The sequence below is a fragment of the Ornithorhynchus anatinus genome, chromosome 12 (genome assembly GCF_004115215.2).
Source record: "Ornithorhynchus anatinus isolate Pmale09 chromosome 12, mOrnAna1.pri.v4, whole genome shotgun sequence".
Classification (NCBI taxonomy): Eukaryota; Metazoa; Chordata; class Mammalia; order Monotremata; family Ornithorhynchidae; genus Ornithorhynchus; species Ornithorhynchus anatinus.
Window position 1 is genome coordinate 33,756,589 of NC_041739.1, and position 22,038 is coordinate 33,778,626.

Below are 22,038 nucleotides of genomic sequence, written 5' to 3' on the forward strand. Positions count from 1 at the left end.
CAATGGGGTTGTGGGTGAGTCAAATACCTACTTCACTGGGGCCTCTCGGAAAGGTCTCAACCCAAAGTGTGTTTTTATATCTCAGCGTGAGTTTGACTGATTATTGCTACGCCTTAAAATCAGTTTTTGCCTGAAGAATTGGGTTCCAAACTATCCAAATTCAGAAGTTAATCACACATTCTGCTTTCTGTGAACAAGCTCTGTGAGAAGGAAACAACAGGTAAAATTAGAAGCTTCAAAGCAAGTGTAGTTCATTTCCAAGTGGAGAGATTTAAAAAACCATCGCCCGAGTTCCCATGAAACTGCTTCGTTTCACGGTGGAATGTTTAATCCAGTGCTAAAAGCGCTTCTGCTTTCAGACAGCCATTTTCCAGGAATAACAATAATAATTATAGTATTTAAGCGCTACATGCCAAGCACTTTTCTAAGCACTGGGTTAAATATAAGTTAATCAAGTTGGACACAATCCCCGTCCCACATTAGCTCACTCTCTTATCCCCATTTTAGAGATGAGGTAAGAGGTACAGAGAAGTTAAGTGACTTGCCCAAGGTCACACATCAGACATGTGGCAATTCTGGGATTAGAACCAGGTCTTTCTGACTCCCAGGCCCATGCTTTATCCACTAAGCTATGCAGTAAGCCTCACTGCTTCCCTCCCAGTGCTTAGTACAGTGCTCTGCACACAATAAACACCTATTACTAGGTTTAATGTTTGGAAAGGGTTTTTTTTTTTTTTCCAAGAACAGTGTGTCCATGTGACCTGATCATTCACTCAGAGGGCACAACCTAGCATTTTCAGAACTGCAAAAAGTTCTAGGAAGTTTATATCAAATAGAAGATAAGACTGGTTTCTTACTATCCGTCAAGGTTGGTCCCTCTTCTCATGGTAAAAAAAAAAGCTTAGAAATATAATCTGGGGACGTCCATCATGTATTCTCTGAGTTCATTAAAATTCTTCCTTCCAAGAACAAAACGCCAGCAAGAAAGTCCTTTTTTTTCTATTTGTTAGGCACTTAAATATCCAGACACTGTATTAAGCACTGGGGTAGATACAAGATAATCTGGTTGGACATAGTCCATGTCCCACATGGGGCTCCCAGTCTTAATCCACATTTTAAAGATGAGGTAACTGAGACACAGAAAACTGTCACTTGCCCAAACCAAAACAGCAGACAGTTGCTGGAGCTGGGATTAGAATACCCAGCTCCTCTGACTTCTAGGCCCATTCTCTTTCCACTAGGCCACACTGCTTCTCATGCTAGTTCTCAGAGATGCTAAAAATTAAAATAATGACTTCACCTCAGGAGAAAATACAGTTCTCCCTGAAACTATCAGCTTTTAAATAAAAGTGAATTTTCAGCTTCCCTTCAAAGCGTTGTTCTCACCTTTATTGGAAAGGGTCCCAGTGATTGAAAACATTCCCAAGCCCGGGCTGTTGGTCTAGCTTTCCTGATATTACGGGAAGCAATGAAGATGGATAAACTGCTTTACCTGAAAAATACGTATTTCCAAAGGAACTTTAGAACTAGAGAGTGTCAAGGAAAAAACAAGTGAATAACTCTACATGTTTTTCTAAAAATCTTCCAAAAGGCTCAAAACACCTTGGATAACTCAATTTTCAGGTTCAGATTTACTCAACTTTATTGGCTAGGATAATACTAACTAGAGCAGGCAAAATGGAATTTGCCAATGAACGTCATCGCCCGTTTCTTGACTAAGGATCGACTTTAACGATCACCCTCATTTGGAGGTAATTGTCATAAGGCTGTGGTGCAAGGTCGGTAATGCCCCTCGTTATAACCATTAGCAAACCTCTCAATTTCCTGATTTTTAAGGTGTCTCCCAAAATTCAGGAAAGTTGCGGTTTGAGTTTATGAGCTTTGAGGACTCTCGTTTCTCCTGAATAAGCTTTTGGCATAATATAAAACTCTATATAAATGACTTACCATTATTAAATTTGCTTATAAAACCAATTGGCCCAGCGAACTGGAGAACAGATTTCATTTTCCTCTTGGGAGTGTGTAGGCTTCCTGGTTTAGTTCCGCAGCCTGTGCCAGTTGGCAGCGCTGGATCCTGTGAGCATACTCGCCCTGTGGGCCACGCGACTAGGAGCTCCCAGCCCTTCTCCAGCTTGGCAGAGAGCGTGGCCCAGAGCCCAAACTCCTAGTGGCGAACAGAGCTGGGGCTTCCGTATGGCATGACACCAAACCCGGCGCAGTTGCCGCTTGCGGCAAGGCTGGCGCGTGGGTCTCCCAGCTTGTCTCACTGCCCGCTTCCTTACTCTCCAGCTCAAGTCAAAGGTCAAGCCTCTGCTGCTTCTCCAGCTGGGGGGGGGGGTAGGACCCCAAGTGAACCCCTTTCTCACATCCTAGGTAAAAACCCAGGAGCCTCTAGGCCATTAAGTGTGACTAGCTCTTAAGCTGAGCTGGAAATCAAAGAACTGCGTGTTCATTAACCCAGGCTCTGTCACTAATTTGCTGAGTCTCTTTAGCACCTTGACTTCCTCTTCAGGAAAAAAGATAACCAAGGGAACCTGCTCAGATACTGAATGAAGGTTCATTCTCACAGTTGACCTCCCAGATTGATAGAGTTTTTTGTTCCAAAAATAATCTTAAAAGTGACAGAAGCACCATTTTGGAAAAAAATATCAGATAATAGGGCTATATAGACCCAGGCAGACGGCTACATCATTCAGGAAAAGTAGCTGCTATTCTTTTCTTGAAGAAGGAAGCTCCTCAACTTCCATTAGTAGACTGTTACAAATGCCTTCCTTACGTTCATTCAGAATTGCTCCTCACCTGTTTCATATTAGGGCCTTGCTGGAATATGTAGAAGGTGGCAAATTCCTTCTCACCTTCCTACATTCGAAAGGTCCACGGTAAATTACTCCGTAGCCTTCTTCAGACTAAATACTTCTAATCTCTCTTCCATCATATGATCCATTTTCCATTTCTTCCATCACTGAGAAGCAGCGTGGCTCAGAGGAAAGAGCATGGGCTTGGGAGTCAGAGGTCATGAGTTTGAATCCCAGCTCTGCCACTTGTCAGCTGTGTGACTCTGGGCAAGTCACTTAACTTCTCTGTGCCTCAGTTACCTCATCTGTAAAATGGGGATGAAGACTGTCTCATGTGGGACAATCTGATTACCCTGTATCTACCCCAGTGCTTAGAACAGTGCTCGGCACATAGTAAGCACTTAACAAATACCAACATTATTATTAGTCACAATTCTCTGGACCTTCTCCAGTTTCGCTAAATTATTTTTAAAATGTAGTGACCATAATTGTGGGCATAGTACTCTAATTATGGTCTGACCATGGCAGACTTATAAATGGAAGGATTATTTCTCAAACTCTACATGCCATACTCCAGTATCTTCCAGTTGCAGATACGTTGGGTTTTTTTAGCAGTGGTACTGGATTGGTAATTTATTTAGCACGTGGTCCACCATGAACCCCAGGTCTTTTTCTGTTCTGCTCATGCCTATCGGAATTTCCCCAGTATTTGAGTTTTTTACCAAAGTTCACCAGGATCAGAAGGGCAAACAGATGCAAAAGGTTGCTTTTCCTTATTATTTACAAGGGAACACCTTTGGCCTTTTCCCTTCTACCAGATGTGTTCAAATAACTGTGAATATTGGAAGAAAATGGTGATGCAGCGATGTCAGCTGACATTGCCTGTACGTGATCATTGACACCAAGACCAGATGTCTTGGGAATACCAGCTTCACTGGATGAACAAGGTGGCAACGATGGAATCAGTATGGGATATCTGTGGAATAAATTTGGAAATCTCATTTTCCAAACCACTTTTCACTTTTAATTTAGAATTACAATATTACAAGATGGATGTTAGCGTTAGTTTTGGTGGTGATATGTTATTGGAAATCTGAATGGATTAAGCCTCCGGACACTCCGAGTAGGAATAACACGAATTCTTGGACTCTGCTGTTCTGTAAATATATTAAAACAACACCCACATGCACATACCTCACCACAGTAATACAGATTTTTTTTCTGAAATAGATCTGTTCCAACAATAATTAAATCTCAGCTCTCTCTTTACAAACGGCCCTGCCTTTACATGTTCATAACTGCAGCTGAACACCCTCCATATGTGTAAGGTAGAGATCTCCGACCAGACAGATTTGATTTTACCCGAGGTGACTCATGAGATAGTACCGTGAAGACTTCCAGGCCCATTTTAGTTTTGCATATATGCCCTGGCCATTCAAAGTTCATGCATGATAAAAATCTGAGGCATCCCATCTATCCCCAGATGGGCAGCTGTGTGATGTTTAAGGACATAATGCACACTATACAGCACACTACATTTTTTTATTGAACCGTATTTATTCACTAGTGAGATATCCGTTGGCACAGTTCAATCATATTTGTAACTTAAATATTACTGATAACTTCAGTGTTTGGAACCCTTGCTGGGTTAGAGTCTCAGTGCAACAGTTTTATGTTGCTGATCAATAAGGTCTTCTGTGTGTGTGTCACCTGGGAGATCTGTGACATGCCTATGAGTCGTGAAGGTCAGGAAGCAGCAGTGATTTTCTTAAGGTACCTAGGGCAGGCAGTAATTACAGGAAACGGCTCTCAAATTGAGAAAAAAAATTATGAGTGCACTGGACTAAAAATTTCAATTATTAAAGTCAGAAAATAAACATGAACTTTTTTCATCATTGGATAGTTTTTAGATATTGCTGCATAGCAATACAATTATCGAAATACATCTTCCAAGTCAAAAATGTAGGATCACGCTTTTTCTACTCCTGATGGCAAGGTGTTTTTTTCAGCATGTGGAGGTTGTCCTTATTTTAGGCTGTCGCTAGCCAGTTGAAATTATTCTCACCTGATCCTTATTAGACTTACGGCTAGGCTTAAAAAAATCTGGCGATCTACAATTTTTCACTTGCTTTCCCTGAATATGTGTCAGAGTGATGAGGCATCTGATGGCAGTGAGCAGCAAAAGTCTCAGGAAATGCGGTATCAATGCTGCATATCATATTTTCAGTTTTATTAGAATTATTTTCTTGCCCATGCCTGATTGTCTTTTACTGTTCAATTAATTGTCTTTCAAGCCTGGTGTTTATGGGCCTTTGCTACTCTGTCCGAATGGCTTATTTGTTATAGCGAATAGTCCGGTACTCGATGAACTATCGGGACGGAAGTCATGATAAATCTACAGGGAAAACATAGTACTCTATCCCTAATATTAGTCTTAAATTTAAATGCAGTTAATTATTTAATTGCCACTCGAAATGCATAGTGTTAAAATTATCCAACTTACAAATTGCCAAAATGGACTTGTAATACTTGGCAAATTGTATGTTCATCTTTTCTGTATTAAATCGATTTGAAAACTCAAATAAGAGTTTTTTAAAAAAAGCACTATAAGGGTGTAAGTCTTTGCAGAAATAGCTCAGATAAATCAAGCAGTTAAAACCATCTCACCTGGGGACAAAATATTGAGGCCACCTCTGATTTGGCTTGGACTGAGACTCATTAAATTAGTAATTGGTATAGTTCTCCAGTTTTCAAAATATTTCCTGGTTGTTTTTTTTCACCCTGCAAAGAATCCTTGTGCTTTTAAGTAATTGTCTAGAGCTAACTCTGTTCCTGAAGGAGCATTCCCCAACATGGGATTATACCAAATTTTTCATCTTGATTCCTCCCAAACTTAATCCCGTAGTCACTCTGTTATGCTGAAAGCGTGACTCTCCCGTGCATTTATGCATCTGTCTGCACACTGCACCCATGCCCGTTGGAATGATTTTTCTAACTATGTTTTCCCTGGGATTCAGGATGGCCTTCGACTGTTTAGTGGGAATCGCATGATCGGATTGCTCATTTGTCTTAGTGAAATATTATTGGCAAATTACTTCCACTGTGTTCTCATCTCAACGTTTTCTCTTTTAAAATGAAGCCCGAGAACTTGCTTCTAGCTAGCAAATCCAAGGGAGCAGCTGTGAAACTGGCAGACTTTGGCTTGGCGATAGAAGTTCAAGGAGACCAGCAGGCATGGTTTGGTAGGTACAGCGTTCCCCTTTCCTTGCTTAAACCTTTTACTATTCATTTATTATCATCATCTGTTGAGAACCAACCAGTTCCTCCCACTCTGCTCCGGGCAGTTAGCTACAAAAAGGAAAACAAACTGTGAAAAAGCTATTAAAACGACAAAACTGACTCTCTTCCCTCCCTTTCCCATCACCCATCCAATAACTGCAATTTCCCCAGAATTGCCAACGAAGGCTGATAGAGGCTCCAGTTCCGCTCCACTGCCCACCGCTCCCATTGGGAGGTACGATAGAGGTAGAGTTGGGCACCTCGATACCAGTAGGGCTTCTAGGATTCTAAGCCCCTACTGGCTCATTACTGGCTAATCCCTGATGGCAGAGATCTCTGACTACTTCCAAAAACCAAAGGTGCCAAATTTGACTTGAAATCAGAAAGATTGGCAGGCACTGGGGCTAGAGAAGCAGCCTGGCTCAGTGGAAAGAGCACGGGCTTGGGAGTCAGAGGTCATGGGTTGCAACTCCAGCTCTGCTGCTTGTCAGCTGTGTGACTTCTCTGTGCCTCAGTGACCTCATCTGTAAAATGGGGATTAAGACTGTGAGCCCCACGTGGGACAACCTGATCACCTCGTATCTCCCCCCCCCCAGCGTTTTGAGCAGTGCTTTGCACATAGTAAGCGCATAGCAAATGCCATCATCATCATCATCGGGCTTCCAGGGCTAAAGTGGGAAAAAGAAAGAGAGCCGGAGGAATGAACCCAGGCAGCATCCTCTCACCCACCTACTATCCATCTTGGGTTGGCCAAGATGGGAAGGCAGCTATCTTGCTTTCATCTCAAGATGAGGTTCCTCTGGGGGCAGCGGTGGGAATCTCTAAACTCCTTGTGGGCAGGGATCGTGTGTACCCACTCTGTTGTATTGTACTCTTCCAAGTGCCCAGGAGAGTGGTCTGCATATAGTAAGCACTCAATAAATACCATAGAGTAATTGATCTGAAAAAGGCAAATTGGGTAAAGATGCCCGAAGCTTTTCCCTCCAGCCCTTCATTGGCAGGGATATTTGGACTTCCAAACAACTCGATTTCACTAACAGAGACTGGGATGGGGAAAATTTCCAAAAGTGCATTCCTAAGATTGTGTGGGGGAACTAATTGGTATACAGACAATCTAAACCAAGTCAAAATCAGTGGTGAAGAGGGGTCATAGGAGAAATACAGAAGAATTTAGGCATGTGCTTAAATTCTTCTGTATTTCTCCTATGACCCCTCTTTGCCAATCCCAATCTCTCCCCACCCCCTTGCTCCCTAGTATTTTATCCCTCCCTCCCCACTGGGTAGATACAAGCTACCCAGATTGGGCACAGTCCATGACCCACATGGGGCTAATAGTCTTTATCACCATTTTACAGATGAAGGAACTGAGGCACAGAGAAGTGAAATGGTCTAACCTCTAGACCATGCTGTTTGGATGTAGGACAGACTGGAACCCGAGTTCACAAAAGAGAAAAATTATTGAGTCCCTCAAAAATTCTAGGGAGACTTGGAATGCTACTTGACAGTAGGGCTGTCTTGTCAGTCAAGGTTTATCTAAATTGCTTTCCTAGGAACCTGTACCTGTAGCTTTTATGATTGCATGTCCTACAGACCATACAACGTTGTTACAATAAAGAATTTTGGTCGTAGTGCAAGCATTTTTTTCCATTTCTAGAAAATATCCATCTCCTAAAATGTGTGCATGGTATTAACAGTGAATCATTTCTGTTTTCCCCCTATTATTTCACTCTTCAAGAGGGTTGGCACTTAAAACATGCCTTCTTTTCTGAATAGTGAGGGTGGCATGGTTGTACTACCAGTAAAATGAACAGTTGGCTTAGTGACAGACCAGAAGGAGAGGGGAATTCTGGAACAATAAATGAAACCACAAAATCAAATGATAAAACAACAAGGTGTATTTACCAACTAAATTAAGTAAATTCTACACAAGGTTTCTACTTCACTAAGTGCCAGAACCATCTGAAGTTCTTAAGAGAGGAGGTGTTCCAATTAAAATGAGAATATTCATTTTTGGAAAAACAAGATGTTTCGCAATTTATAATTATTGACTCTTACGAATCAATCGGTAATATTTATCGAGTGCCTACCATTTGCAGAGCAGTATAAAGATCACTTGAGAGAGTCTCGTAATCACTTAACAGAAACCTAGTGGAAATGACTCAAGCCTTGGTGTCAAAGGAGCTGGGTTCTAATTGTGGCTCTGCCGTTTGCCTGCTGTGTGACCTTGGGCAAGTCACTTACTTTTCTGTGCCTCGATTTCTTCATACATAAAATGGGGTTTAAGTGCCAGTTCTCCCTCTTCCATAAACTGTAAGCCCCGTGAGGGACAGTGGCTGTGTCTGACCTGAGTGTCTTGTACCTGTCCCAGTGCTTACTTCGTACAGTGCTTGGCACAGAGTAAGTGCTTAAAAATACCCCAGTTGTTATTATTAAACTACAATAAAATTAGTAAACATGATCCCGGCCCTTGGATCTTTCAGTGTTGTGGAGGAATTTACAATCTTGAGAGGACTAATTACTGTCTTGGGAAAGGGCACGTAGAATTCTGCCACAAACACAAATTGTCGTGGAAGTCTAGCTCTATAGAACAAAATTCATAATAATTTTTCCGGCCATTTTGCATGAGGCCTTTAAGTTCCGTGCCTGAGGTTGCATACTTATGCCTTGGCTGGTCCGAGTCTTTTGAAGAAAATGCATCAATAACTGTCATAAAAATGTAATTCCTTGTGTTTCCTTGTGTGTTCCTTTTACTTCCTTGTTAAAATTAGTTTTAAGTATGAGAAAACTGTGTTCCGTTCCTTTACTCGGGAAACCACATCATTCTCCCTATTCATGTTCATTGTTCAGACTGCCTCATTTTGGTTGCCCTTTGGGTTGAATAAAATTCCATTTTCACTTAAGGATATCTTATTACCAGTACACTGAATCCTGGACTTTGGACTGACCTTTTATTCCTTCTCCTCACCCGTGAATGGAATCCTCACATGGCAGGGATCTATGATTTGACTAAACAATCCTGAAAGCAGCTCTGTGACCCCCTTCCTGCCAAGTTTGCTGCTCAGATGACTAGAGGAATTACTGAAAGGAACCATCTGAGCTTCCATGTTTCAATCAATCAATCAATCATTTATTGAGTGCTTACTGGGTGCAGAGGATTGTACTAAGCTCTTAGGACGGTACAAAATAACAGAGGTGGTAGACACTTTCCCTGCCCATAATGAGCAGGAAATGAGTATAATTTGTTTAGCGTCCCTAGCCTCTGGTGCACCTAAAAAGAGACGTAGAGAGGCATTCTCGCCCCAACATAGTTGAATTCCACCCACACTCCCCACTACCTTCAATGTTAACCAAAAGCCATATTCTGTCAACTGCTGTTCCAGTGGGAAACAATAAGGAGTTAGGGGGAAGGTGATTTGAAAACAGTAGCAATGGAATGTAGCTTCTTTCATACGCACTGAAAATCAGGGAAGTTATGGGAAATGAAAAAAGTTTATTTAAGCAATCTTCTGTCTTGATACCTTCTCGGACGCCTCTGCGGTTCATTATTTGTAAGAAACGAGAAGCAAGGAGGCAAAAGAGAAAACGGCCCCTGGCACTGCAGACATTACCTCTGACAACCTGGCTTGTGCCATTGGTCCTACATTGGTCTTTTCAATCACACCCATGCTCATAGGTGAATTTCACCATCTGTGGTATCTTTGAGTTTCATTCATTCCGTCGTATTTACCGAGCACTTAACTGTGTGCCGAGCAGTGGTATTTAGTGAACGCTGGCTATGTGCAGAGCACTGTACTAAGCACTTGAAAGAGTATAAAACAGAATTAGTAGGCACGCTGCCTGCCCATAACCATCTTAGAGTCTAGAGTTGATTAACATAATCCCGAGAACCAATCTGCAGCAGTTGAAGGTTCAGTTGCCAGGAAACTATAGCAACAGTATTAAATTGTTTCCTTGTGCAGTACTAATGAGCTGATGTGTTGCCATGGGGATCCTTTGATATTGCTTGAATTAAGCTTTTTGGGAAGAAGCATTGCTTTGGAGATGCAGCATCATTATAACCATTTTATGGCCATGTTCTATAGAAATAACTGTGTGATAGATATTTGATATGCCTCCAGGACAAAACCCCTGTTTTTTACATCTGTTGTAAGCTTCCAACCACCTAGTACAGTGGTGTGCACACAGGCACTCATTTAATTGTGTAGACGTTGATAATCTACCATATGAAAGTATTTCATTTCAGATTTTAAGCACTTGACTATAGTAAAAAAACTGGCTTTGAAAACATATTGCTTCATCCCTGTATTTTTTTGAATATCCTTTCTCATCACTCCTCCATACTCTTGTCTTACTGGGCTTGTGTCTAATTGCTCTTCTCCTAGATAGTACAATGCCAAGATCATCATCAGTGTTGAAAAATCATCCTCTTTGCCAATGTTTATTTTCCAGTGACATCCTAGTGTTCTCCATGATGTAGCTTTTTCATATTCAGATTCTTCCACCTGCCACTAGTTTGTATGTTGTCATTTTTGATTTTTGATTCTGCTTTCTTAGCTTCGTAATCATTCACCTCCCATACAACCTGTACCCTTCTACCCCCAATTTCATTTAGTTCTCTTCCTCCATTTTTGCATCTTTCAAGCCATCAATTGTACAGTTTCATCCTTTGTCTTTCCATCTGACAAGCACACTCCCTTCTCTTAGTTTCAGATCCCTCTTTCTCCATTTAAACAGCAGGGAAAATGGATTGGATTATAATCCAAATAGCCCATCCCCAAAACCTTAAAAAAAGCCAAAGGCCTATTTATAGTTCGTGTATATTCTAAAAAGCTGACTTCCTTTGTGGAAGTGAGAAAGTCACGGGTTCTAATCCCGGATCCACCACTTGTCTGCTGTGTGACCTTGGGCAAGTCACTTCATTTGTCTGGGCCTCAGTTCCCTCATCCGTAAAATGAGGATTGAGACTGTGAGCCCAACATGGGATAGGGGCTGGGTGCAGCCGGATTTGCTTGTATCTACACCAGCACTTAGTACAGTGCCTGGCACAGAGTAAGCACTTAACAAATACCATAAAAAATAGGTATGTAAAACAATGGTTTTGCTGGACATTGGTAGTCATAATATTTATTAAGTCCTTACCAGGACAGGATTCAGTGTTTTGCCACTGAATTCTGCCACCTTGGTGGTCCATTCCCAATCAGGGAATGTGTTTATCAACTCGGTCGTATTGTACTCTCCCGATCACTTAGTACAGTGCTGTGAACTCAGTAAATACCATTGATTGATTCAAGTCAGGAAGTCGTGCCCCGATTTCCAGGAGCCTAAGGGACAAAAGACTGAGGTTCAAGTCCCAGTTCTTCCATTCGTATGCTGTGTGATCTTGGCCAATTCACTTAACCTCTCTGTGCCTCTCTTTCCTCAGCTGTGAAATGGGAATAAGTAGTTACCTTCTCCACCTTTTAGATTATGAGCTCTGTGTGGGACAGCCTGCTTCCAAATGTATTAGTTCATTATTAAGCACAGTGCTTAATAGAAGTCAGAATTAAAAATAGGCTAAGAAACAAAACAGAACAAGGTGGGATATTTTTGAGGAAATGAGGTAAGGTGTAGCAACCTTGGAGAATTAGGTTTCACACCAGACTGAAGATCTTCAAACCGGTGGTAGTGTCCAATCTCCTGTTTGGCTGGGAGAAATTGCCCTACCACCAAAGGCTCATCCAGTTTCCACCTACGGGCCGAGCTCATTCTCGAATGAAAGAACAGGTTTTCCAGCAGTGAGGTCTTGGAATGCAGTCAACTTGCTTGTATTGAGGCACTGCTGATCATAACGCTGCTTTAAAGGAGAAGAATGGGCTAGGCCCATCAAAAGGTGGCTGCATTGTGAGCTGAATTTGGAGCAGAAAAAGTCACAAAGGATGAAACAAACATTTTGAAGGCAAAACGAAGCCATCTCACTGTGATTTAGCTGTTACCTGTTGGGAGCCAAGCAATAGGCAAACCAGCCAGAGAAGAAAAAGCATGCCCTCCTTTAGCGAGGTTTCAGGAAGATGAGAATCCAAAATGGCGATTTTAGAAACAGAGAAAGGCCTTGCAAGTGAGTAATCCAGTAGTGCAACGAGGAATTATTTTTGAAAGAATACACTGTGGATTGGATTACTAGTTGAATGTGTAGTATTTACTAGGCGTTTGTTATATGCCACGCTTGGATATTATGAAGCAGCATGGCATAGTTGATAGAGCACAGGCTTGGGAGTCAGAAGATCATGAGCTCTAATCCCGGCTATGCCACTGCTTTGCTGTTTGATCTTGGGCAAGTCACTTCACTTCTCTGTCCCTCAGTTACCTCATCTGTAAAATGGAGATTGAGCCTGTGAGGCTGTGTCCAACCTCATTTGCTTGTATTTACCCAGTGCTTAGTACAGTAGAGAAGCAGCGTGGCGCAGTGGAAAGAGCACGGGCTTTGGAGTCGGGGCTCATGAGTTCGAATCCCAGCTCTGTCACTCGTCGGCTGTGTGACTGTGGGCGAGTCACTTAACTTCTCTGTGCCTCAGTTCCCTCATCTGTAAAATGGGGATTAAGACTGTGAGCCCCACGTGGGACAACCTGATTCCCCTGTGTTTACCCCAGCGCTTAGAACAGTGCTCTGCACATAGTAAGCGCTTAACAAATCCAACATTATTATTACCTGGCACTTAGTGGATGCTTAGCAAATACCACAATAGTCATTATTTTTAGTAGTATTATGTTTGTTTCCATACCCACATGCACATTCAGCACATATGGACACTCAAATATTTTTTTGAAAATGTGGGTTTTTAATTTTTAGTAGTTGTCATGATGTATGCAAAACAAGCTTAATTCATACTCTGGTTAGACCCAATCTCTTTTTTTAAAAAAAAAAGTCATTTTTTCTAGTATGCTTTATAAAAGAAACCAGTAAAAAAAAAATGGAGTGGTCCCATTTGGAGTTTCATTACATGCTTCTGAATTTCTTTTTTTTTTTTCGTAAAGTCACAAAATATTCAAAGACTGAAGAAGGGATACATAAACTCCATTTGTCTAATTCTCCAATGATTAGTCCTGAAGTCAGTTATTCAAGGGTATTTACTCCTACTGAAATTGTACAATGCTTAATGAATTGAAAATCTGTGGGCCTTACCATCTGGTATTTCCCCATGCTAATTTCCATTTCGGATAAGCCTGGTTAATATTTTAAAGTAATTCATCGAAATGCTCCCCAAACTCCTATTTAGCTGTCAATCAAAACTTTCTCAGTGGTAATTTCTCAGTTTCCTGAGCTCTGTAGTAGTCCCTCTGAAAGCAGGGGGTGTCTGTCACCGGTCTGATTACACTAGGACAAGAGTATCCATAAATTTAAGCACAGAACTTGGTAAACTTGCCTCCTTAGATGGACAGAATGTGCTTTCTCTTGTTGGCAATAATGTTAGAACTCAGGGCTGACGGAACCATGCTCAATCCCTGTAGACTTTGAGCTCGTTGTGGGCAGGAATATATCAATTTGTTGTTATATTGTACTCTCCCAACCACTTAGTACAGTGCTTTGCACACAGTAAGCACTCAATAAATACGATTGATTGAATGAATGAAATGAATTTCGAGGGATCAGGTCTGCAGCCAATCCTTCCTGGTTTCCTGGGACACACCGTATCTCCATCTGTAATGGACCAGATGCTTGCCAATCCGTGGAAAGGTGCCTAAATCTTTTGCTTTCTCTCAGGTTTTGCTGGCACACCAGGATATCTTTCACCAGAGGTGCTAAGAAAAGATCCCTATGGGAAGCCAGTGGATATGTGGGCGTGTGGTAAGGAATCATGTAAAAAGTATGTATTTCACATCCTAGGAAGAATAGGAAGCACTGCTTGGTTTTGAATCAAGATGGGGAGGAGCTGCTGCAACTGGAAGAAGACACAGAATTTACTACTGGAAGAAATAATTTGGCAGTGGACATTTGGTAGCTTCTGCCTATCAGGATAGGTAGAGGCATTTGTGTGGGGACTTGGCTTCTCTCCTGCTGTGTAGAAACAGCCCAAGGGCCCTGTTTATCTTTGAAGCCATTTTCGGGCTTGCGTTCGGATTGACGTCTCAGACTGAGTTCATCTATGCAAAGGCTCTTAACCGTGAACCACTAAATAAGATTGGATAATGACAACTGTTTTAGTTCCCATTTACAAATGTGGTTCTTTTGGCCTTTTGATTTTATGAGAACCTTGTGAATAAGTTAAAAAGAGGTTCAGGACATTGAGATGCAAACATTATAACACTAGAAATCCAGTCATCTTCTCCTCACAACTAAATCGGATGTTTTCCCCTTCTCTTATTCCACTGTCACTAGTTGTGCCTAAACTCTAAGGTAGGTCTTCTCTTTGACCAATACACCTTTGTTGCACTAGAGATATCAAATACCCCAAGCGCATTGGTAAGTGAAATAAGGTGTCGGCTAGTTCATATGGGAGTGGAAGATAGAATAACCCCAGTCACTGCCATAGTCTGTTGTTTTATAATTTGCCAGTCAACACAAGTATGTGAAACTTTCTGATTTCAATTTGATTCACTATGGTCATTTATGAAAGTTTTCTAACTTTTCCCATTGCTTTTAAAATGAAATTAGGCATAAGGTTGGCTGTGGAAATCAATTTACTCTATAGTCTGTATTTTGGATTGTGTGCAGTATGTTCCACTCACATTGAAATTGCCTTAAGTGTGTTACTCTGTTGATTTTTCTCTAGGTGTCATTCTTTATATTCTCCTGGTGGGTTATCCTCCTTTCTGGGATGAAGATCAGCATAGACTTTACCAGCAGATCAAGGCTGGAGCATATGATGTAGGTAACAAGTGACATTAAGTAATAGGCTGGGAGTTTTGTGTCTACTTAATAAGAAAAATTCTTCACATTTGCTGTTTTGAACTTGTCTGTATTCCCGAAGTATAATTATGATTTCTAATTATTTTCCATAGAGTTTTCTCCCGTATGTGTTTGCGTACATGTGTGAGAAAGACAAATATGAACTGAGAAATATATCATTTGCAGTTATTGAAACCTTTTTACAGCCTGACATCTTTTAATGTTGACGTGGCAAGCGTTCCAGACTCCGTTAATAAGTTATTGCAATAAACATTGAGTCTGGTATATTTTAATATGATTTTAAATGACTACATTTTGCAGTGCTATAACTACTGGCCCCTCAGATGAATTCTTTTTCCGCATTGCCTGTAAAATAATTTTAAGTTATAGCTAACCTTGGTCATAATCTGAAGATATTGCAGAATTAAAAATTCAGAATATTGATGGTTAGACTAATAGAATACACAACACATTCTCTTCTAATGAATATGGAACAAGTAAAAATAAATCATGAAGTCACGTATGCATGCTATAATAAATATCTAATTGTACTTGGGCATCTGGATATTCCAATGTGATTTTCTTCAGCGTGCCTTAGCTTGAACTTTGAGTTGATTTACACTATTGAATTATCATAGCTATTTCTGTAAATACTGCTCTACTTCATAAAAGAGGAACCACTGTAATAGCCTACATAATAGCCAACATAATAATGCACAAGAAAACTGGCATTTACCTTGTCCCTTTTACCAGACAACTATGGCAGAGAAGGAAAAGAAATTAAATTCCCCTTCTTAGCATCTGTGCAGCACAAGACCATGGCTTTTGTGCCTGAGAAAACAATCTCTCTTTTAGCCTGGTGCAAATTTCTGCATAAACCTGGCTGGTGAGAACTCGAAGGGTTGAGGAAGAGGAAACAGGAAATCTGTTTTAATTCCAAATTCAGGACTGTGTCCAACCTGATTACCTTGTACTTAGAAGAGTGCTTGGCACATAGAAAGCACTTGACAAATACCACAATTATCATCATCATCATCATCATTGTTATTGGAAAGCCCATAACCAGAGCAAATACTAACCTGAGCTAAAAGGAGGAAACTGAACCCACTGTAGCTGGTTAAAGGTCGAAGATGGGAAACTAAAGCCACCCCAAAAAGTAATGAGTGCTCCTGGCAGTTGGGATCAAACAGATCAACCAAGGAAAAGGGAGCAAATTGCTCACTTGGAGGAGGAGCATTAAATCCTTTGCCCTCAACAGTGTGCTAGAATGGAATAATTAATGCATTTACTAAAGAATGCACAATGGTTTGAGTTAATTGGTCTGCTATACTGGGTCACACCGTCCAATTCAATACTCTGTTTCTGACATGACACTTAAAAGATGTTTAGAGTAGTGTCGCCTAATGGAAAGAGCATGGGCCTGATAGAGGAACTGGGTTCTAATCTTGGCTGTGCAACTTGTCTGCTGTATCACCTTGGGCAAGTCACTTAGCTTCTTTGTGCCTTAATTACCTCATTTGTGAAATGGGGTGTAAGACTGTGGGTGCCATGTGGGACATGGACTGTGTCCAACTTGATTATCTCGTACCTACCCCAGCACTTGGCACAGTGCGTGGCATGTAGTAAGCACTTCACAAAACCATTAAAAGAGGTAGAGGGTTGGTTGTCCTTTAGTTTATCTTCATATTCTACAGAACCATAAGTCTTCTAACAATTTTATTTTTTCCTTCCAGTATTTCTCCTGCATGAATTTGCTGATCATGGATTAAACTAAACCCTTCTTATAGCTTTTAACTTATCTAACTTTTTACCCATCCCTAAATTTTCTCTCCACTAGCCCATATGGATTTCTCATCAATGAATTTATTCAGACTATTCCTCAATTGATTGCTATTTTCTGCCTCCATAATTTCCTGTGGTAATGGTTTCCATATTTTCCAACTGACGTATTTCCTTATGTTTGTTTGAATTTGCCTTAGTCATGTGGAGTCCTCAAGTCTTGGTGGTGTGGGGTTTGGTGAACAACAGTCTCTATCTACCCTTTCCACAACGTTCATAATTTTGTGGCATTCATTCAAGTATTCTCTCAATCTTTTTCTATCACACTGAAGGGACCTGATCACTTTAGCTTGTGTTCCATTCCACTGATACTCTCAATTGTCCTTCTTTGATTGAACCTTTGCCGAAGAAAAGGACAACCGATTTGAAGTCCTCATACTTTAGCCGTGGTTTGGCTCTGTCCATTATTTGGGAAAGGACTGAGTAGTTAACTCCATTTTGGAACCCTTGGAACCCCCAAGGTGATTTAGCCATTTAAGTGTCTACATATTGAGGTGGTTGTAAGAAAAACGTATACTCATCTTCTAGGTTAGATGTAAAGATAAGGATAGAAGGGAGTGTTGACAAGAAAGAGTGCCAGAGTTCAAGTGTGGATGATGTAGGTTAGAAACTAAAGGGCGAATTTTGAAATGGGTTTCTGGGAGAAAGTTATAGAACCCTCTTTTGTAGGGTTCATTAGGAGTAGAGTTGATTTCTACCTATGTGGGGTAATTTGGTAGTGGTAATACTTGAAGAAAGGGAGGAGTAACTAGAAGATCTGATGAAGTGGTTGATGGTCCTCATCATATTTTTTAATAGTGGTTGAAAAATACATCATAAAGAGAGCTTCCTAATAGTGAAGTTGAGGATCAAATTGCTCCCCGTTTACCAAATTGAGGTGAAAGCAGAGGTGGCTCGGATGTTAAAGAGGTCTTCTAGACTATTTTTAGATTATCCTCTCCTATTCATCTCATGCCTTTAACAATTAGGTTTTGGTGTACCTTCAGTAATTTTCAAAATAATTAATTTACTGTTTTTCTCACCATTATCAAATTTTGGATGTGTTGGATTGACAAGTAGGACAGCCCTCTATTTAAAATTGAGTTGAGCAGATTTCACTTGAAAACTTCTATTTTTAAAGTTTCCATCACCAGAATGGGACACCGTGACTCCTGAAGCCAAAGACCTTATCAATAAAATGCTTACCATTAACCCTGCCAAAAGGATCACAGCTTCAGAGGCACTGAAACACCCATGGATCTGTGTAAGTTATTGTCACTTAAATTTGATACTTCATAATTATCGTGTGAAGCAAGGAGGGGAGTATAAATGGCTCAGACTAACACTTTCACACTACTGGAAAAAGAGAATAAGCAAATATTCTTCTGACACACACACACACACACACAGACACCTCCCCACACACATATACATACCTCCCCCCCGTCATTCCCCCCCCCCCAAAAGAAAAAGTCCTATATCAATTGACAACTTGATGTTCTTGGTCTCTTGACAACAGTGCTGATATTTGAGCAACCTTGTCCAAAAGCGTTGCTCCCCTGACTGGACAAAAATTAGAAAAGCTCTCTACTATCTCTCATGTATACCATGTGAAAAATAGACACAAGCATGGATAAAATCCAACACCATTAATACCTTCATCTTTGAACATGAAAGAACATCCATACAGTAGAGTCTATTTTACCCACATTAGTCAGTTTACATTATTAGTGTGCGTCTTCTCTAGGTATGTAATTCATCTGTCAGAATGTACCGGATTTGAAGCACATCTCTCCAGAGGAAAGACAGAAGAGATTGGGTCATTTCTTATTAGACATATTTAGAAAATGTCTAATCTTTGGAAATAGAGAATAATGTGTTAAAAGCATGAAGCAAAGATAGAAATCTGAAAGAACTCATTAGGCTCAAGAAGGCAGATGGTGGAAAATCATGACTGGATACAGGAATTTCTATGAGGGCAGTGGTTTTGAAGAGTCAAGAAGCCTCACTGGATGGTTTGTAGCATAGACTGGAAATGTATTAGGAGCGTTGAGAATAGAAGGCCTTTCTAAGTAAATCCTTGATATCAATTCTTGCACTGACTGAAATATGAGATCTTGATTTTTCACTGAAGGGCCTGTAATAAATCTTACTGGGGCCGCATGGAGCAAAAGAATAACCACAAACAGATTAGTCCTGTGGACTTTTTACAGTTAAACCCTACCCAACCTCATGTCCTTGGTTCAGAATTTGGGAGAATCAAGGTCAGGTCTTATGCCATAGACACTGAAAACTCACTAGTAGAAGTGTAAGAGCTTAATTTTGCCAAAATTGAGTTACAGCAAAAGGAAAATGTACATGGATCATGTACTTTTTAGGGTGACAGTACGAGTTTAAAGACCTCTAATGAGACTTCATTAGTATTAAATATATTTGATTATGATACATAGTGTGGATATAATTATATTAAAACTGTTATTTTTCTTGTTTTTCCAGCAACGTTCTACTGTTGCTTCTATGATGCACAGACAGGAAACTGTAGACTGCTTGAAGAAATTCAATGCTAGAAGAAAACTAAAGGTAAAGAAGCAGTCATTGCGGGGAGAAGCATTTCCTTCAAGGTTTAATTTAGGAAGTTGTTGAACCCGAAGGGCACTAGAAATATTTTATAATGATCGATGTCACCTTGTGAAGATTTTAAAATCTTTATTCTGATTTATTTTTAATATTAGCATCTCTGCTTCATTGTGACTAAAATATCCATTTGAATTTCACTGGGCATAAGGGATTATTAGAAAAAAATGGAGTTCTTATTAATCAGTGGGGTACTGTGATAATCTGGCATCATCAATCGATTTGATTTGTTGAGCACTTAATATGTGCAGAGCACTGTAATGAGTGTTTAGGAGAGAAGAGAATTAGCAGACGCGCTCCCCGCCTGTAACGAACTTACAGTCTAGAAAAGTACTGCCAAAATTTATTAGCTGATGAGCTCCTTGAGGTCAAGGAATGCATACATTATTCTTGTATATTCCCCAAATGCTTACAAGAGGGCTCTGCATATGGTAAATGAGCAGTAAACTGCTTTTGACACAGGTTTAATACAGTAGTCATAGACTGTCAGTCAGTTGAGAATGCATGTCTCAGGAAAGGACTGAGATTAAGAAACAACAATTTAGGGATAGACATACCTCAAAATTTGGTGTGGTAGTCCTTTTAGTTGTTTATGTGTATATTCATATTTGTGACGTGTGATCTGTCGGTATAACTCTAATTAGTGATAACTTATCTTTTTAATAGGGTGCCATTCTGACAACCATGCTGGCTACAAGAAATTTCTCAGGTATCAGTTTTGAGACCTTATTCCATTCCTGACCACTCTATGCTTGTAGCCTTAGAGTTGTGAACCTTTAAAAAGAACAATAGTTAAGAAAGGGCAGTGTACTTACACTAAAATAAACAATGGCAATGGCTCCTTATTTTTAAGCATAACATTATAATTACTGTATACAACTATATATATTTTGGGGAGCCAGCTAGTGAAGTAAGTCATGGGGTCGGTGATGTTTTATTCTTGTCTGTAAAATCCTGCCGATATGTATGTTGGCTATTCTAAGGATGGTGTCAAGTCTGATTTTTCCAGTGCCTGAACTACTCCTGGATTGAACAAAATTTACAAGCAGGGGAAGAATGAGGTTCAGTGAATGCTGGAATGTGGTAGAGAGATGATCCCTGTAAATAGTGCATAGTTATTCATTGACAAATTGTGCAAAATTGATGCCCTTCAGATTTTATACTCAACTTACCTCTCGTACAAGATAAAGTTGATTATTTTTCTTTTACTTGCTACAACTTCTAGGTAAACGAACAGAAGTAAAAGGCTACAAAAATTTCACGTGGGCAGGTCCACCATATTCTTATGAGTGATAAACCAATGAATGACACCACAGTGAACAAGAGATTAAGTTGGTCTGTTCTACTTATCTCGCCCAATTTGTTTGGTGTTTAAAGGTCTATGTTGCTGCCTCTATGTGGTCCACCAGTTTATGTACAGGTGTATTTAGCTGACATTTATAGTGGGCAATTCAGTTTACCAAACTCCTGAAAGAAGATATGTGAAAAAAGTGAACATTTTAAAATCATCTTTAACTATGGATTCAATCAAGAATCGTGAAGTCTAGAGAAATTTTGATGAGTAAGAACAATCTGATAATTTACAAAGTTATCATTTATGTATATAAAGGTATACATGCTCAAATAGGCTTAGTATTTATGAACACCCACACATACTCCATCTTCCTCACTTTTCTCTTCTCTTCTTTGTGTCTTTCTTGTCCCCCTCTTCTCTCTCTCTCCTCAAAATAAAACCAACTTCATAAAGTACAGTATGGATTTTATCTAGTTTCTGAATGTTTTGGCATAAAAACCCAATATTCTTTCATTCATTACTTCCCAGTCGGCAAGGTAACTTGAGGCTCTGCCGCAGCATCTTGCCCTTGATATGACATTTTAGTTCCAAGTAATTTATTCATTCTATTTCATTGCAAAACATGCTCTAAAGTAATTTGTCCATAAATATATGGTTATAAAAGTGTTTTTATTTTTTTTCTTTTCTTCCTTTTATGTGGAATGTATTTCTTGTGAGGTAAGGCCCATAGTAACTGAAGGGAACATTGATCTGCATTTCCCAGGCCCAAATCCTGCTTACCCCGACCATTGTCTCTCCCTGCTTGCTATCGCAACCCCAACTCTTCTGAATTTGCTTTCTAACTTATTAACTGCCACAAAAGTTCTTTAATGATTGCTTTATAGCTCAGGCAGTCGATGTGCTATGTAAGGCGAGTGTTTTGTTGGCATAAATAAAATAAATTAATGGCCTCTTGCTGACTAAATACATATAGGTAGAAGTTCACATTTGCAGAAGTTTCTCAATAACAACATCATGCACCAACATCAAACCAAGAAATTCACAGTTCAGAGAGATCTCATGAAATTTTGCTCTGACCAGCTATTGTCAGCCTGAAAGCCAATCACTGACCCTAGTTTCTTGCATCCAACAGATCCTGATTAGCTACTTATATCTGTTTCCCTTCCTGTTAGTAAAAGTGCTGTTTACCTCATAAAATAGAACCTTAAGCAGCAACCTGTTTTTCAAGAGGTACCTGTACTTCCCATCTCCAAAATGACACCCACAAACATAAGGAAAATGAGAATTTCATAGACCTCCTGAGTTCTTGTGTTTTAGTTCGTAGAAATGAAGATGTATTTGTGACTTGGGCTTAG

General features: G+C 40.1%; 1 protein-coding gene across 11 annotated transcripts in view; it reads left to right on the plus strand.

The window, feature by feature from the left end:
- The window catches only part of CAMK2D (calcium/calmodulin dependent protein kinase II delta), a 257,409-nt gene that overhangs the window by 182,839 nt on the left and 52,532 nt on the right, over positions 1–22,038 (plus strand). For all 11 annotated transcript variants that reach the window (XM_007670171.3, XM_029077177.1, XM_029077180.1 and 8 more), the window contains exons 7-12: positions 5,935–6,037; positions 13,813–13,896; positions 14,822–14,916; positions 17,897–18,019; positions 19,252–19,335; positions 20,056–20,098. In XM_007670171.3, coding sequence (XP_007668361.3) covers positions 5,935–6,037; positions 13,813–13,896; positions 14,822–14,916; positions 17,897–18,019; positions 19,252–19,335; positions 20,056–20,098 — 532 coding nt within the window. The remainder of the gene's footprint in view (positions 1–5,934; positions 6,038–13,812; positions 13,897–14,821; positions 14,917–17,896; positions 18,020–19,251; positions 19,336–20,055; positions 20,099–22,038) is intronic.